The following is a 15,634-nucleotide window of genomic DNA, read 5'->3' as shown; positions in this document are numbered from 1 at the left end:
TATTTTGATGTATACTTTATTCATGTAATATAAACTGTATTATCTTTGTATATAAGGACCTGAATTCAGTTCATGCAAAAAAAAACAAAACAGATATAAATGTTGTAAGCATGAACGCTCGAGCCCAAGGAGACGGCCACTTTACCCAACCATGGAATGCTTACATTCCTTTGAATGATCTTTCTTTTCCACAACACGGTACATGCAGGTTTTCTTATCAAATAAAACCTCACACTTTTTCTCGTCATATTCCACTGGTCTACCAGATCTATAAAGAAATGAAAAAGGTTTATTGATTGATTAATGTTGTTTGTACAATAATTGGGGATATTGCAATGATAAAAAACTCCATAAAATCAACAAGGCTTTCTGCATAAAGTATTCTGCTTATAAATAAATATTGGAGATTAAGTTGTCTTTGCCCCTTTGCTAACTCTGACCTTTGATTTGAGTTTCACCATATTCAGGTTTGCACAAGGAAGCTTTAATCCAGTGGGGCGAGCCAGTATGTTAGGAACCCCCACTGATTTCATTTACTACGTTTTATCCCCCAGGTTTAAAAAAAATGCATGGAGATTACCATCATTAGCCGCACTGGCCAGGGTTGAACTGGGGGGCCCAGGGCCCACTGGCTTATTTCTCAGGGATCGCCCTCCGGCCCCCCGCCCCTGGTGCAAAATACCCTCCGGCCCCCAGCCCCTGCCACAACCTGCCCACATGGGGCCCACTGGGTTTTCTCCTGGTGTCCCATTGGCCCAGTCCAACCCTGGCACTGGCCCATCATCTTAATGTGCCTTCCCATTTGCCCAAATCTTAGACGGGGAGGCCTATTTACTAAACCTTGAATTGATCTAATTTTCTTATTAAAACAAACTCAACCTAACTCCCATCCACAAATTTAACATATTTATTAAATAATCAGCTCGAAAAAGTCGAGTTGGGAAAAACCTTGACAAAATCAAGTTAAAATTCCAGCAAAGATCGCTCAATCTTCTCAGATTTTTCGCACCATCGGGTATAATACATCTCTAAAAATGTGAGTTATCACACTAAAAAAATTGAGTCTTCATAAATAGGCCCTTGGACTTGGACATAAGCTCTATACTAATCTCATGCCATTTTACTATAAATCTAAGATAGGGATGACTATGAAAAGGAGATGATAATATACCAGTGGGTTTTCTTTTCAGAGCACTTGCAATTTAATGCCTTCTGGATGGCATCCTATTTATTTCTTCACAGTAGCAGAGAAGTGTATTCGTATAACACCCTCTCCCTTCTCTCCACTGGCAAGTGCCTATCTGGGAAAAGTAGTTTAGTGTGACCCATGTTCTACCATCACTAGCCAGTTAACTGCAATTTGGGCAAAGATATGGTCACATAAGGCAGATATTTGTATCTTAATAACCACAGAACCAGCATCAAGCTGGTTGATTGCAGATTTCTTTATTAAGGCTGAACTCCACGAGGCGATCCGGACTGTTTAGTTGCCAGGCAATGACACTCATGAGACGTGTCAGACGTGCAGAATATTATGGGACTGATCATGAAATCGCAGGTACAAATGACATGTATCCGACTGTTGGATGTCAACACCGCACGCTGTGTCTTCATCCGACAGTCGGATACATGTAGTTTGTACCTGCGATTTCACAATCAGTCCCATTATATTCTGCACGTCTGACACGTCGCATGTGTGTCATCGTCTGGTGACAAATCACCTGGATCGCCTAGCGGAGTTCAGCCCTATCTCACATTACACAAGTTTCCTACTTTGTTATCCCCATTAAAAATAAACAAGACGTGGCGTGGGATCTGTAGTTATTCTCAGGAAACATAGAATGAAACTATCTGATAAGAAATGTATTTCTGGCATGGCCTAGTACAAGTCAGTAGGGGAGAATTCCACAAGCCAGAAGGGAGTGGCCCAGTTTCTGTCAGTAATGTATAAAATGCCAGGTGATGGGATTCTTGCTTTTCTGTATAGTCACATGAACCCTTCCCCAACAGAAAGCCAAGTCAGGAACTAGCACCTTCATAGCTCAATTTTTTCCTAAAAAGAGGGGACAATATTGATATTACCAACAGAAGAGCCAATTTACTTTACATTTTTATTGTGGCTTTTTTCCCCATTTTATGTGATATTTCCTTAAAATCTTGACAATCTTCTCTGCAGAAACCCACTGGCACATAATCAAAAAGACAAGTAGAGCTACAAATTGCACTCATAAGTGTACTGCATAATAATTATTTCACTTTTATGTTGTTTAATTTGTGTAGAATGTGACTTACATATCGCAACATCTCAATGAGCCGTCCATATCACAGGTACATTCCATGCAATCTTTTGTTCTAAATGTGCTCCCGAGTCTATGCATCTTTCCTTTATAAAGGCAACCTAAGAAGGAAATAGGACAAATAAACTTTCCTGAAATGCAAACTGAGTGAACCTCCTGATTTCTGTGAATAGCAATAAGCATAGACACAGGGGCATTACTTTAGATTTAATACCCCCCCATGTAAAATATAGTACGGGCACATACAGTATACACCCAATGGCTTTGCAAGTGGTAATTCAAGCTGGATGGCAACATATTGAGCATTTCGGTATAAAAGTACAGCTTATTGTGCACACAGGCAATGTTCCTTCTAAGCTGTACATTTATGTGCTCACAGAAAAATATTGAGGCCAGCTAACACAACAAATTTTAGTGTGCACAAAGAATTATGTGTTAAAAAAAAAAAAAATTTGTATCCATTCTGACCTGAGCACATTATTTTATAAAAATATTATTATATGACTATTATATTATATTAATTATATTATATTTTATAAAAATATTATTTTATAAAATATTTTTTTGCATACATAGCCAAGAAGCAATTAGAGGGAAGACACACAAGACAGGATACATTTCAGTGAATCCTAAAATTGAAAATATTGTTTTATTTTCCAATTCCTTACTTTTAAATTGGAATCTAAATATATCTATGTATATATCTATATATCCAATACCTTGTTCCATTGCTGCTTTGTATTTTTTTGCAATAGGTCATAGAAAGAAATCAATATGGCAGTTCTGCTCCCTTACATATGAATAAATAGAAATACTCAGAAAACCAATTTCCAATACATATCCAGTACATATATTTAGTTAGGGCCAAATATGTGGCAACATTTTATGCAGCCAGATCAATCGTATATGCCAAAAAGTACCAGTTTAATATTGCTTTGTCATGCCGTATTGTAATTTAAGCATGCTTACTTGCTAGTTTTAAAGGAATACATTTTGTACATTTTAGCAGGAAAATGCCACTTTGCCTTTACTAAACAACACATTAAAAAAGTAGAGAAACCGGAACAGGCAGTAACTAGCTGCTCAGTGTTTTATTGGCACAAGTGCCGACAAAATATTGCGCAGCTAGTTATTGCCTGTTTTTTCAATGTATTTGCCTTGAGTGGGTGTGCATATGAGAAGACCAGAATATAATTTCCTCCATTGTTGGACTTTTTTTATTCTCTACCCTTACTAAACTACCTGGTGCAAACTACCTCATGACCCCAATCACTTATCAAGGGCCCCCATACTACTAAGTTCACAGTGTCCCCCCCTACAGGGGGCCCCAATTATTGGCCCACTGGTCACCTTGGTCCCTTGAATTGTGGCCCCAGCCAACAATAAAATGGGTCCCCAATGAAAAAAGGATGCCCCTTGTATGCATGGAGCACATGACTGAATCACCCTCTGTACCCCTCAATGAGGCCCTAACCCCTTGTTGCTCAGCAGTTTGATGCTAAGGTGAGGGAGGGAGCAGGGCTTGTGCAACCTTTAAATTTGTCCTTTGCCTGTTGTCACTATCCCTTTATAAACTTAAATTCCCACTGACATATTACATACATAGTTAAAATATTCATCATACTCAAAACCTCCATCACAGAAGACAGATAGGATTGCTGTTTGGAGCCCAGGATTGCCACAAAGGCAGCGTGTGTTTGAGTCAGGGGTGTAGTTTGGGTGAATCAAGGGCATGGCCATGTGGGTTCAAGGAGCCCCGCAAATACTAACAGCAACCCTGGTGATACCCTGTAATCTAGATTAAATACTGCATCCATACTGGATTTACCTTTCTGGTTTCCATCAGGCTGCTGATTGAAGCAGGCGGCATTACATGTTGTCAACAAAATGCCAACGGCAATCACAAAAGCCAAAACGCACTTCTGAAAATGTTTTGAGGAAAAAAAGAAACAAATGAGTGCAGATTCACATAATCTATGCATTTAACTACAATATGTCTTCATATAAATTTCAGTAATGTAAAACCTCAGAGGCTGCCATTGTTTTCACTGTTTTGCAGTAAGAAGAATCAATCAAATGGCTTCAAATTTCTACAATTGATGTTAGTCTATGCTGCCTAGCATGGCATTATCATATGTAGCCAGTTCTAAGACTCTAGTTATTACCTGGAAACATTAACATAGGGATAATTCTGCCATAGATGAGAGGACATAACTCAACTCACAGGACAACTTTCATGCACCCCCACAGAATGCATGTTTTTATACATTTCCTGGGGGCAAATTCACATTTTAAAAAAGAAATTGGTAATAACGTTCCACCTGCACTCTGTGCTTCCCTGCATAACAGTGAGTACTGATAGAATACACTGGGTTGCATTTACTCCTGCATTCTCCTGTGGTGGAACATATGAAGAATACATCACAAGAGAATGAATGACCCAAGTACGATGTGAAAGTGGTTGGGTTCTTTGGAAGTCTATGGATGTGAGTTCTCTGTGCTCCTGTAAGCAACTGCATCAAATATTATATTATTAATGTGACCAAAATGACATAAAACCCACAGTTGCACAATTCCTTATGATTTCGACTTCACCACCCTAAAAGCACACATTAAAAATGATAGATGTTATAATAAATGTCATTCTTAGTTAGAAGTGAGGCAATGTTTAGGCAGTCCCAGGTTACGTACAAGATAGGGTCTGTAGGTTTGTTCTTAAGCTGAATTAGTATGTAAGTTGAGACATATATATTAACTTATTAAATGTAACTCAGACAGATGTCTGTCTTAACATAGTATTTATTTATACCTTTCTCTGCTCCGCAGTAAACAACACACACCAGAGGGGATTGGGGCAGGTGTTTATTAAAGCTAAATGCTAATAAAAGTCAAGCAAACCATAGTATGTTACTGTAACAGCCCTGTCTGTAAGTGTGAGTTGTATGTATGCCGGGTGTATGTAACTCGAGCACTCCCTGTATACAGAATGCATCAAATGATAAGCTCCCTAGATAAAACAAATGCATACACATTATAGAAGCTGCTCTATTAACATACCAGACTATATTAACATTTTTGTGTGCAAGATTGGCTTACCTTTATGTAAAACAGGAAAAGAAAATATCTAATCAAATAACATCATTGCTCTTGAAACATATAATTTCACAAAAACTAGTGACTATGGAAACTAAAGCCATGCCAAAACGTAGATACAAATTTAATTAACTATAAATTTAAATACAACATTTTATAAAAGAATCAACACAAATAACACAACTCACCATTATGATTCGAGTTGTTGCAGATAATCAAATCAAGCCCTGCTCCTCCTACTTATAGCAGATCAAATTGGAATTGAGCAACATTGTTTTCTTAGGAAAGGGAGACTTCACTTTAAATTCTGTGTTTTGCAACAACCATGTGAAAAAAAAACTTTCCTGTTGTTAAAGGGACATTAGAAAGTCATTTTATAAATATAAATACATAAATACAGCAATATCATATATACTGTATAATATATGTATGTATGTATATATATATATATATATATATATATATATATATATATATATATATATATATACACACACTGTATACATCACCATTTAACTTACACACTCAATGATGTTAAAAAGAACCTTTAAAAATAATTTTAGAGCTATTTAGCTTTTAATTCAGCAGCTCTTTTGTTTACCATTTCAGCAATCTGGTTGCTAAGTGGTCAGAGTGGTTTTGTTTAAGTTTAGGGAGAAGGTGATAAACATCATAGCTGGATCCTGGTAAAACTGGCCTTTCTGTAGGCAGCTGCACCCTGCTTTTCATATAACCATATAAGCCAGCAGCTTCCTCTAGGGTGAGTGGTGATTGAACCCACACTCAAGCTAAGGTCAAGCTATCTGGGATGCCAGCTTCTTTCCCAAAGACTCCTCGAACCCTTTCTTGGGCTCCTGCAGCCAGTACCTCCCTCTGCCAGCTTCTCTCCCCAAGGCTCCTGGAACCATGCCCTGGGCTCCAGTGACCAGTTCCTCCCTCTGAGGACATCAGGAAAGGGGCATCCCCTGGCAGAGACGCCTGGCTGCTGGCTTCAAGGCTCCTGGAACCCTGCCCTGGGATCCTGTGACCTGTTCTTCCCTATGAGGACATCCAGAGAGGGACAACCCCTGGCAGGAATTGAGAGCCATGGCTCCTAGAATCTTGCCCTCTGCGGACATCCACAGAGGGGCATCCTCTGGTGGGAACCAAGTGGCCAGGCTGCCGGCTTCTCACCTCAAGGCTCCTGGAACCCTGCCCTGGGCTCCTGTGGCCTGTTCCTGCCTATGAGAACTTACAAATGGGTCATCTCCTGGCAGGAACCAAGAGGCCTGGAGGGGTCATTTATCACACTGTACAGATACAGTCCACAATAAGCAACTCCCGAGGCTAACTGTGGGCTGATGCTAAGCAAAACCAGCAGCGGCAAGGGGTGCCTTCCAAAAGGGGGCTGCCTAACCTAGGTCAGGTATGAGTAAACCAGCCGGAAAATGGCAGTGGCTACATGGGGGACCATGAATGGTGTATGGTGTGTAAGAGAATGTGGGAAATGAAAGGGTGTAACAAGAAGGCAAGTAACTTCTAAGGGGCAAATTCACTAACCTGTGGAGTTTCCCTAGCGCAGCCTTTGCCAGGCGTAGTTTCGCCAGGGCGCCACTAATTCACTAACATCCGAAGTTGCGCTCAGGGAGGCGAAAGGTAGCGAAGTTGCGCTAGCGTTAATTCATTAAGCAAAGCGAAGTTACGCTAGCGATGCCTAATTTGCATACGGCGCCAAGTTAAAGTTGAATGGACGTATATGTAGCAGCAAATACATTACACTACACAAGACTGGGAAAGCTTCATAAAATAAAATAGAGTTGTTATTTTGCCCTATACATGTGCCAACTGTATAGTTTAGGTGCCAAATGTTTTCAGCCTATCACCATTAAAAAGGGAAAAGAAGCTAGCATTTTTTGGGACTTAGAAAAAATGTCAACTTTTTTTGAAGCAATCCCTATCTACTCTATTGCACTTTGCTTGGTCTGAGGTGGCGAAGGCAAGTCTGGCACAAGAGGTAACGGTCAGTAAAATGCGCAAGTTAGTGAATTAGGGTAGTTACGTCGTCCCTTTGCCATAGCGCAACTTCACCTGGTGTAAGGGTGCGAAGTAGCGCTAGAGTAGGTCCACTTCGCTAGCGAATTTACACCAGCGCCCGTTAGTAAATAGGCGAAGTAACGAAATGATGTCACGATGGCGAGTTTGCACTACCATTAGCCGCTTCGCTTTTTAGTAAATTTGCCCCTAAGATTGTAGCCTGCTTTGTCTTCCTGCACATCATGTCTATGGAACTCATGTAAATAAGTACATCAGTTTTTTAAGGTCAAGGGTTTTTTTCCCTGTCTGGGATTTTTTTTTACCTTGGCCTGGAAGTATAGTTTGATTTAAATGACTTCATAGACAAGTGTAGTCTAAGCATCTTTTGTGTTTTCTTTATTTGTCATTTTTTGTGTTACAGTGAGATGACCCTCTCACTGAGTGGAGTCAATAGCAAATTAATAAATCTTATTTCCCTTAAGGCATTACACCCGGTGTGAATGGTGTGTGAATGGCCTGTAACAGGGTTGAAGCCTTGACATGGAGTTACTGCTCATATGTATAATCATGTGCTAATTCAACCAATGGTGTGACTGCGAGTGATGTGTTGTTTCATTAGCAGAATTTGTTTATTCTTGTTGAGGCCTATATTTATTTTGGTTGCACCTGTCCTTGGAATTTGAAATTATTTTTTATGGGAATTACACAATCCCCACAGATATTACTTTAAGAAAAACTCTTTTTGCATTATCATGAATTTTAAACTATCATATATATACGGTAAATAAAAGTGCATTGTATAATTAGATTGTATGGACATAAGTATTTTAAGTATGATTTATGTACCATTTAAAAAAATAATAGTATAGTAGTTTCTCCTCTCTCTCCTTTAAATCCAAATGCATAATCTTATATATGCTAGATATTCAATTTCTTATAGATCATCCATTTGTCCAGACCCTCCTGGATACTTGTTCTGTATAGTTTTCTCTCATTAACAAACAAAGCCACACAGTTTTAATGCATTTCTCCTGGTCATCAGTATGCAGATTAAATAAAGGAACTTAAAGGAGAACTAAACCTCCACAATGTTAAGTCCCCACTGACCCCCCTCTATTGGCCCCACCCTGCCTCCTCCCTGCACAGTCTTACCCCAGAATTCTGTCCCGTCTTGAAATATTGACAGCACATGCAGATTGAGCACAGCGAAGCTCACGGACGCCATCTTCTAATCTTCGGTAATATTTTTGTCTTCTTCCTCCCCTTCGGCAATTTCCGGTCTCCGTGCAGACTGTGCAGAGGGGAGGCAGGGAGGGGGTAGTGGGGACTTCACATGGGGTTTAGTTCTCCTTTAATAGAGAACCCTGCTGCACATGGCTTAAACCATAGTTCAGTTACAGTAGGTTTAGGGTAATGTACAAGGTACCTGAAGCTGGATACCTGAAATGCAAACTGAGTGAACCTCCTGATTTCTGTGAATAGCAATAAGCATAGACACAGGGGCATTATATATTTTATATATTTATCTTTATTTTTTCCTGTTTTGATCAACACTGCGGTCGATTGACAATCTTGAAAGGAGTCTTTTGCTTATTGAGCAGGACCTAGCGGGGTCAGATAGTTTGGGGGGAACAGAACAGCAGCAGGATGTTGAGGCAGCTAGCTGGGTGACAGTTAGAATATCTAAGGTGGGCAAAAGGAAAATGGAGACTGATCCGGAGCTTATAAATCGCAACAAATTTGCCAGATTGTGTGAAGATGATGGGAGTATGAACTCTGGATTGGCAATTCTAGATGGGGCTGATCTCTCTAACAGCCAGGAGACCAGTTTCTCTAGTAGTGGTGGGGAGGAGAGTAGAGTCAGGCCTAAGCAGATTGTGGTTGTAGGGGACTCAATTATTAGGAAAGTAAATAGGGTAATTTGTCATCCGGATCGCTACAACCGAACAGTTTGCTGTGTACCTAGGGGGTACTAGGGTTCGTCATGTGGCTGATCGGATAGACAAATTATTGGGTGGGGCTGGGCATGACCCAGCTGTCTTAGTGCATATCGGTACTAATGACAAAATAAATGGTAGATGGAAGACCTTAGAGCCTAGATCCCTGAAATCACTCTTTAAGATCAATGAAAGGTCTTCCAATGTCATCTTTTCTGAAATTTTGCCTGTGCCACGTGCAAGTTTAAGAAAACAGCGGGAGTATAGGGAGCTAAATGCATGGCTCAAGTCTTGGTGTAGGAAGGAAGGGTTTGGGTTCCTAGAGCACTGGGCTGATTTTTCGTTGGGGTACAACCTATACAGTCATGATGGTTTGCACCTCAATGGAAGGGGGTCCATGTTGCTAGGGGAAAGAATGGCTAAGAGGTTGGAGGAGTGTTTAAACCAGGTAAGGGGGGGGTGGGTGAGATAAAGAATTATGGGGAAGCTAGGGTAGATGGGGCAGTGGGGTTAGTAAGGGGTCATGGGGGAGGAGTGAGGGGGGCATACAGTTTACCAGCTAAGGAGGTCCCTCTGTTTCAAGGAAAACAGATTAATACTAACTTAACATATAATTTTCCACTAAGTAATGCAAATTTTAAAAGTAAAAGTAGTAACCTCCGCTGTATGCTGGCAAATGCACGGAGTTTGTTAGGTAAAATGGGAGACATAGAATTAATTGCATGCTCTAAAAATTATGATATAATTGGTATCACTGAGACCTGGTGGGATGAAACATGTGACTGGATTGTTAATTTAAATGGTTACACCCTTTTTAGGAGGGACAGAGGGATTAAAAAGGGTGGAGGAGTGTGTTTGTATGTAAAGCCTGAATTAAAGCCATGCACTAAAGAAATACCAATGGCCAGTGGCGGAACTACCGGGGGAGCAGGGGGTGCGAGTGGGCCAGGGCCCCCAGGCAGTCCGTGCGCCACTGAGAAATGCGGCCAAATGCGGCCGTATGAAGGGGGTGGTGGCCAGGCTGCGCGTCACGCACCAGGGCCCACCCCCCTCTAGGATCGCTACTGCCAATAACTGACAGTGGTGAGGGTGTAGAATCACTCTGGGTAGAGATTTTGACTGGGCAAAAGGTTACAAAGAGGATTATCATTGGTGTATGCTATAAACCACCTTGTATAAGTGTCGAGTATGAAGCCCAGCTACTCTTGCAGATACAAGCGGCTTCACAGCTGCGTCAAGTTGTTGCTATGGGGGACTTCAATTATCCAGACATTGACTGGGGTAATGGGGTTGCTAAGACAGAAAAAGCTAGTAGGTTTGTAAATATGCTGAATGACAACTTTTTATTCCAGCTCGTTCAAGAACCTACTAGGAATAACTCTCTTTTGGACCCTGTAATAATTAACAATACTGAACTCATCTCTAACATTTGTGTGGGTGAGCATTTAGGGAATAGTGATCATAACATGGTCTCCTTTGAGATTCTGTTGCAGAAGCAATTCTATAAGGGAGTAACTAAAACACTAAATTTCAGACCTGCAAACTTTGACAGTATAAGGGCATCTCTGCAACATATTAAGTGGGAAATGCTTTTCACAGGGTTAAACACGGAACAAAAATGGGAAGTCTTTAAAATGCTGCTTAATAAATATACTTGTCAGTATATTCCACTTGTAAGCAAGGAACGTTGTTGCAAAGCAAAAACTTTTTGGTTCAATAGAAGCATCGGTGTTGAGGTGGGTAAGAAAAGACGTGCTTTTAAGGCTTTCAAGTTAGCTGGGACAGCCGAATCATTTATAAGGTACAAGGAGGCAAATAAATCATGCAAAGAAGCTATAAGGCAAGCTAAAATTTATATAGAAAAGGATGTTGCAGCAAGCAGTAAAAAGAATCCAAAATTATTTTTTAAATATTTTAATAGTAAAAAAATGAAGCAGGAAGGGGTGGGACCCTTACTATCAGAGGGGGGTCAGCTGGTTGATGAAAACAAAATAAAAGCACAGATTCTGAACTTATATTTTTCATCTGTCTACACAAATGAGCAACCAGTAAGTGAAGGTTTCCTTCTTAATATTACCAATTCTAGTAATACAACTAATGATGCATGGTTCATACATGAAGAAATTCAAAAGAGACTAGAACATGTTAAGATTAACAAAGATCCGGGCCCAGATGGTATTCATCCCAGGGTAATTAGCGAGCTTAGCTCTGTGATTGCCAAACCTCTTTACTTAATTTTTCAGGATTCATTGAGATCTGGCATAGTGCTGAGAGACTGGCAAATTGCTAATGTGGTGCCTCTATTCAAAAAAGGATCCTGTTCTCAGCCTCAAAACTATAGGCCAGTTAGTCTGACGTCAGTGGTAGGAAAGCTTTTTCGAAGGGTTAATAAAGGATAAGATACTGGACTTCATAGCAAATCATAATACTATGAGTTTGTGCCAGCATGGTTTTATGCGTAATAGATCTTGCCAGACTAACTTAATTTCTTTTTATGAGAAGGTAAGCAGGGACCTAGATTCTGGGATGGCAGTGGATGCTAAAGCATTTGATACAGTCAGGGCCGGTCTTACCAACTGCGGGGACCAATTGGAGCAACTTTGGCGGGGCCCCCCAAATGTAAAGAGCCAGTAACATTTTCTAGTAGACAATGTATGATGATCTAAATTACAGAAAGATCCGATATCTGGAAAACCACAGGTCCCAAACATTCTGGATATTTTAAATTCTCTGTATTTTTCCTAAAACTACTCAATATTTCTCATTGTTTTCTGTCAATGTGAACACTTATTCAGATGACAGTTTACTTTTAAAGTTAGAAAGGTATCAACAATAAACTGCATGAAAAACAACAGTGAGCATAATGCATATTTTAACTTATGACATCAAATTATATATATTTACAGTCATATGAAAAAGTTTGGGAACCCCTCTCAGCCTGCATAATAATTTACTCCAGCTTCAACAAAAAAGATAACAGTGGTATGTCTTTCATTTCCCAGGAACATCTGAGTACTGGGGTGTTTTCTGAACAAAGAGTTTTAGTGAAGCAGTATTCAGTTGTATGAAATTAAATCAAATGTGAAACACTGGCTGTGCAAAAATTTGGGTACCCTTGTAATTTTGCTAATTTGAATGCATGTAACTGCTCAATACTGATAACTGGCAACACCCAATTGGTTGGATTATTTTTAATTTTTCTCTGTAATAATAAAACAGTAGCTTGTACTTGATCCCAGCTAAGATATAATTAATCCTTATTGGAAGCAAAACCAGCCTATTGGGTTTATTTAATGTTTACATGATTTTTTAGTGGACCTAAGATATAAAGATCCAAATTACAAAAAGATCCATTATCCGGAAAACCCCAGGTCCCGAGCATTCTGAATAACTGGTCCCATACCGGTACTTTGCATTTTAGAGCTGAAATCCGCTGTGTATGCCTGCATCTGGACCAACCCGAAGGTTTTGGGAACAGGTAAGGAGGCTGATGCCAGAGTCAGAACTGATCAGCCACCTCTTATATATGACAGATTTGTAAGTGAGAATTTGTAACTTACAATCATTACCACTAATACTGTGTATGTATTGTATTTATTGTACCACTAATACACACAAAGGTGCTGTACTGGGAACCTTTGACCATGACAGTTGCAAACAAGGATGGCAATGCTGGGATTGGAATGCTTTGTTGTAACGGACTAGAAAACAAAATACCATTTACCGGTACTGTAAAAGAATAGCATATTGCAAGTTACGGAAAGCCATGTATACACCACAAGGCAACATATATGCTATGGAGCTGCAAAATAACTTCTGACATCATGTGGTATACAGTATATATTACTTTTATAACTATTATTATTCTCTACAAAAGAATTGAGTTATAGCCATAACACCACTATGCACGACTTATATTGGGAATAATGCACACTTATTGTAAAACATAAGCAGATCCATGATGATCAAGTGCATTTACACAGGTCATAGACACCTAATATCCTTATAACTTAAAGCAATGGTACTTTATTTTTCTGATATAGGTTTCTAGTTTCAATAAGTCAGGTCCCACTAGTGACATTATAAAGCAACAATTAAAGGAAAAGGAAAGTCATAAATCAATGGGGGTGCCAAAAACATGCTCCATCTCATGTGTCTGGTATGGTGACATGGGTACAGGCAACAAAGTGATGGATTGGCTCCATTAACTCATGCATTGCCATGTGGTGGAGTAAAAGCTTGTATGTAAGGGCCCTTAGACGGTTAAGCTTTGCTTATGGTACATTAAGGTGGCAGATGTAACATTCATGACCTGGAGGTGGGCATTGAAAGTACTGTTTCTATTTCTGCAGATGATACTAAATTGTGCAGAACTATAGGTTCCATGCAGGATGCTGCCTCTTTGCAGAGTGATTTGTCTAAATTGGAAAACTGGGCAGCAAACTGGAAAATGAGGTTCAATGTTTATAAATAAGGTTATGCAAAAATAATATAAATGCAAGTTATACACTAAATGGCAGTGTGTTGGGAGTTTCCTTAAATGAAAAGGATCTAGGGGTCTTTGTAGATAACACGTTGTCTAATTCTGGGCAGTGTCATTCTGTGGCTACTAAAGCAAATAAAGTTCTGTCTTGCATAAAAAAGGGCATTAACTCAAGGGATGAAAACATAATTATGACTCTTTATAGGTCCATGGTGAGGCCTCACCTGGAGTATGCAGTGCAGTTTTGGACTCCAGTCCTTAAGAGGGATATAAATGAGCTGGAGAGAGTGCAGAGACGTGCAACTAAATTGGTTAGAGGGACAGAAGACTTAAATTATGAGGGTAGACTGTCAAGGTTGGGGTTGTTTTCTCTGGAAAAAAGGCGCTTGCGAGGGGACATGATTACACTTTACAAGTACATTAGAGGACATTATAGACAAACGGCAGGGGACCTTTTTACCCATAAAGAGGATCACCGTACCAGAGGCCACCCCTTTAGACTAGAAGAAAAGAACTTTAATTTGAAGCAACGTAGGGGGTTCTTCACAGTCAGGACAGTGATGTTGTGATGGCTGATTCAGTTAATGTCTTTAAGAATGGCTTGGATGATTTTTTGGACAGACATAATATCAAAGGCAATTGTGATACTAAGCTCTATAGTTAGTATAGGTATGGGTATATAGAATTTAATTAAAAGTAGGGAGGGGTGTGTGTATGGATGCTGGGTTTTCATTTGGAGGGGTTGAACTTGATGGACTTTGTCTTAACTATGCTACTTTGCCTTTACTAAACAACAAATTAAAAAAGTAGAGAAACCGGAACAGGCAGTAACTAGCTGCTCAGTGTTTTATTGGCACAAGTGCCAACAAAACATTGGGCAGCTAGTTATTGCCTGTTTTTTCAATGTATATGCCATTGCATCATGAGTGGGTGTGCATATGAGAAGACCAGGATATAATTTCCTCCATTGTTGGACTTTCTTTATTCTCTACCTTTATTAAACTACCTGGTGCAAACTACCTCATGACCCCCATCACTTAGCAAGGGCCCCATACTACTAAGTTCACAGTGCCCCCCCCCTACAGGGGCCCCCAATAATTGGCCCACTGGTCACCTTGGTCCCTTGAATTGTGGCCCCTGCCAACAATAAAATGGGTCCCCAATGAAAAAAGGATGCCCCTTGTATGCATGGAGCCCATGACTGAATCACCCTCTGTACCACTCAATAAGGTTACGTACAAGATAGGGTCTGTAGGTTTGTTCTTAAGTTGAATTAGTATGTAAGTTGAAACATATATATTAACTTATTAAATGTAACTCAGACAGATGTCTGTCTTAACATAATATTTATTTTTACCTTTCTGTGCTCTGCAGTAGACAACACTCACCAGAGGGGATTGGGGCAGGTGTTTATTAAAGTTAAATGCTAATAAAAGTCAAGCAAACCATAGTATGTTACTGTAACAGCCCTGTCTGTAAGTGTGAGTTGTATGTATGTCGGGTGTATGTAACTGGAGCACTCACTGTATGCAGAATGCATCAAATGATAAGCTCCCTAGATAAAACACATGCATACACATTATAGATGCTGCTCTATTAACATTTTTGTGTGCAAGATTGGCTTACCTTTATGTAAAACAGGAAAAGAAAGATATCTAATGTGAATCAAATAACACACACATATATATATATATATATCACCCTTAAAAATGGAAAAGACGCCAGCGTTTTTTCGGAAAATCTTAACTTTTTTTGAAGCAATCCCTATCTACTCTATTGCACTTCGCTTGGTCTGAGGTGGCGAAGGCAAG

The 15,634-nt window shown here is 39.8% G+C and overlaps 1 protein-coding gene across 1 annotated transcript; it reads right to left on the bottom strand.

The window, feature by feature from the left end:
• On the bottom strand, positions 1-5,724 carry LOC121395394 (beta-microseminoprotein-like). The gene is made up of 4 exons (XM_041568804.1): positions 5,579-5,724; positions 4,126-4,219; positions 2,293-2,398; positions 1-268 (listed from the first exon to the last, which is right to left on the bottom strand). The coding sequence occupies exons 1-4, from the start codon at positions 5,579-5,581 to the stop codon at positions 142-144; spliced, it is 330 nt and encodes a 109-aa protein (XP_041424738.1). The 5' UTR covers positions 5,582-5,724; the 3' UTR covers positions 1-141.
• Positions 5,725-15,634: the final 9,910 nt, after the last annotated feature.

The sequence above is a fragment of the Xenopus laevis genome, chromosome 7L (assembly GCF_017654675.1).
Source record: "Xenopus laevis strain J_2021 chromosome 7L, Xenopus_laevis_v10.1, whole genome shotgun sequence".
NCBI classification, from domain to species: domain Eukaryota; kingdom Metazoa; phylum Chordata; class Amphibia; order Anura; family Pipidae; genus Xenopus; species Xenopus laevis.
Note: the sequence above shows the minus strand (reverse complement) of the source record. Positions and strands in the feature narration are given on the sequence as shown.

Coding starts and splice junctions, on each gene's coding strand:
- LOC121395394 (XM_041568804.1), bottom strand. Junction 2,399..4,125: donor GCCTGATGGAAACCAGAAAG/GTAAATCCAGTA, acceptor TTTCCTTCTTAG/GTTGCCTTTATAAAGGAAAG. Junction 269..2,292: donor TCATTGAGATGTTGCGATAT/GTAAGTCACATT, acceptor ATTTCTTTATAG/ATCTGGTAGACCAGTGGAAT.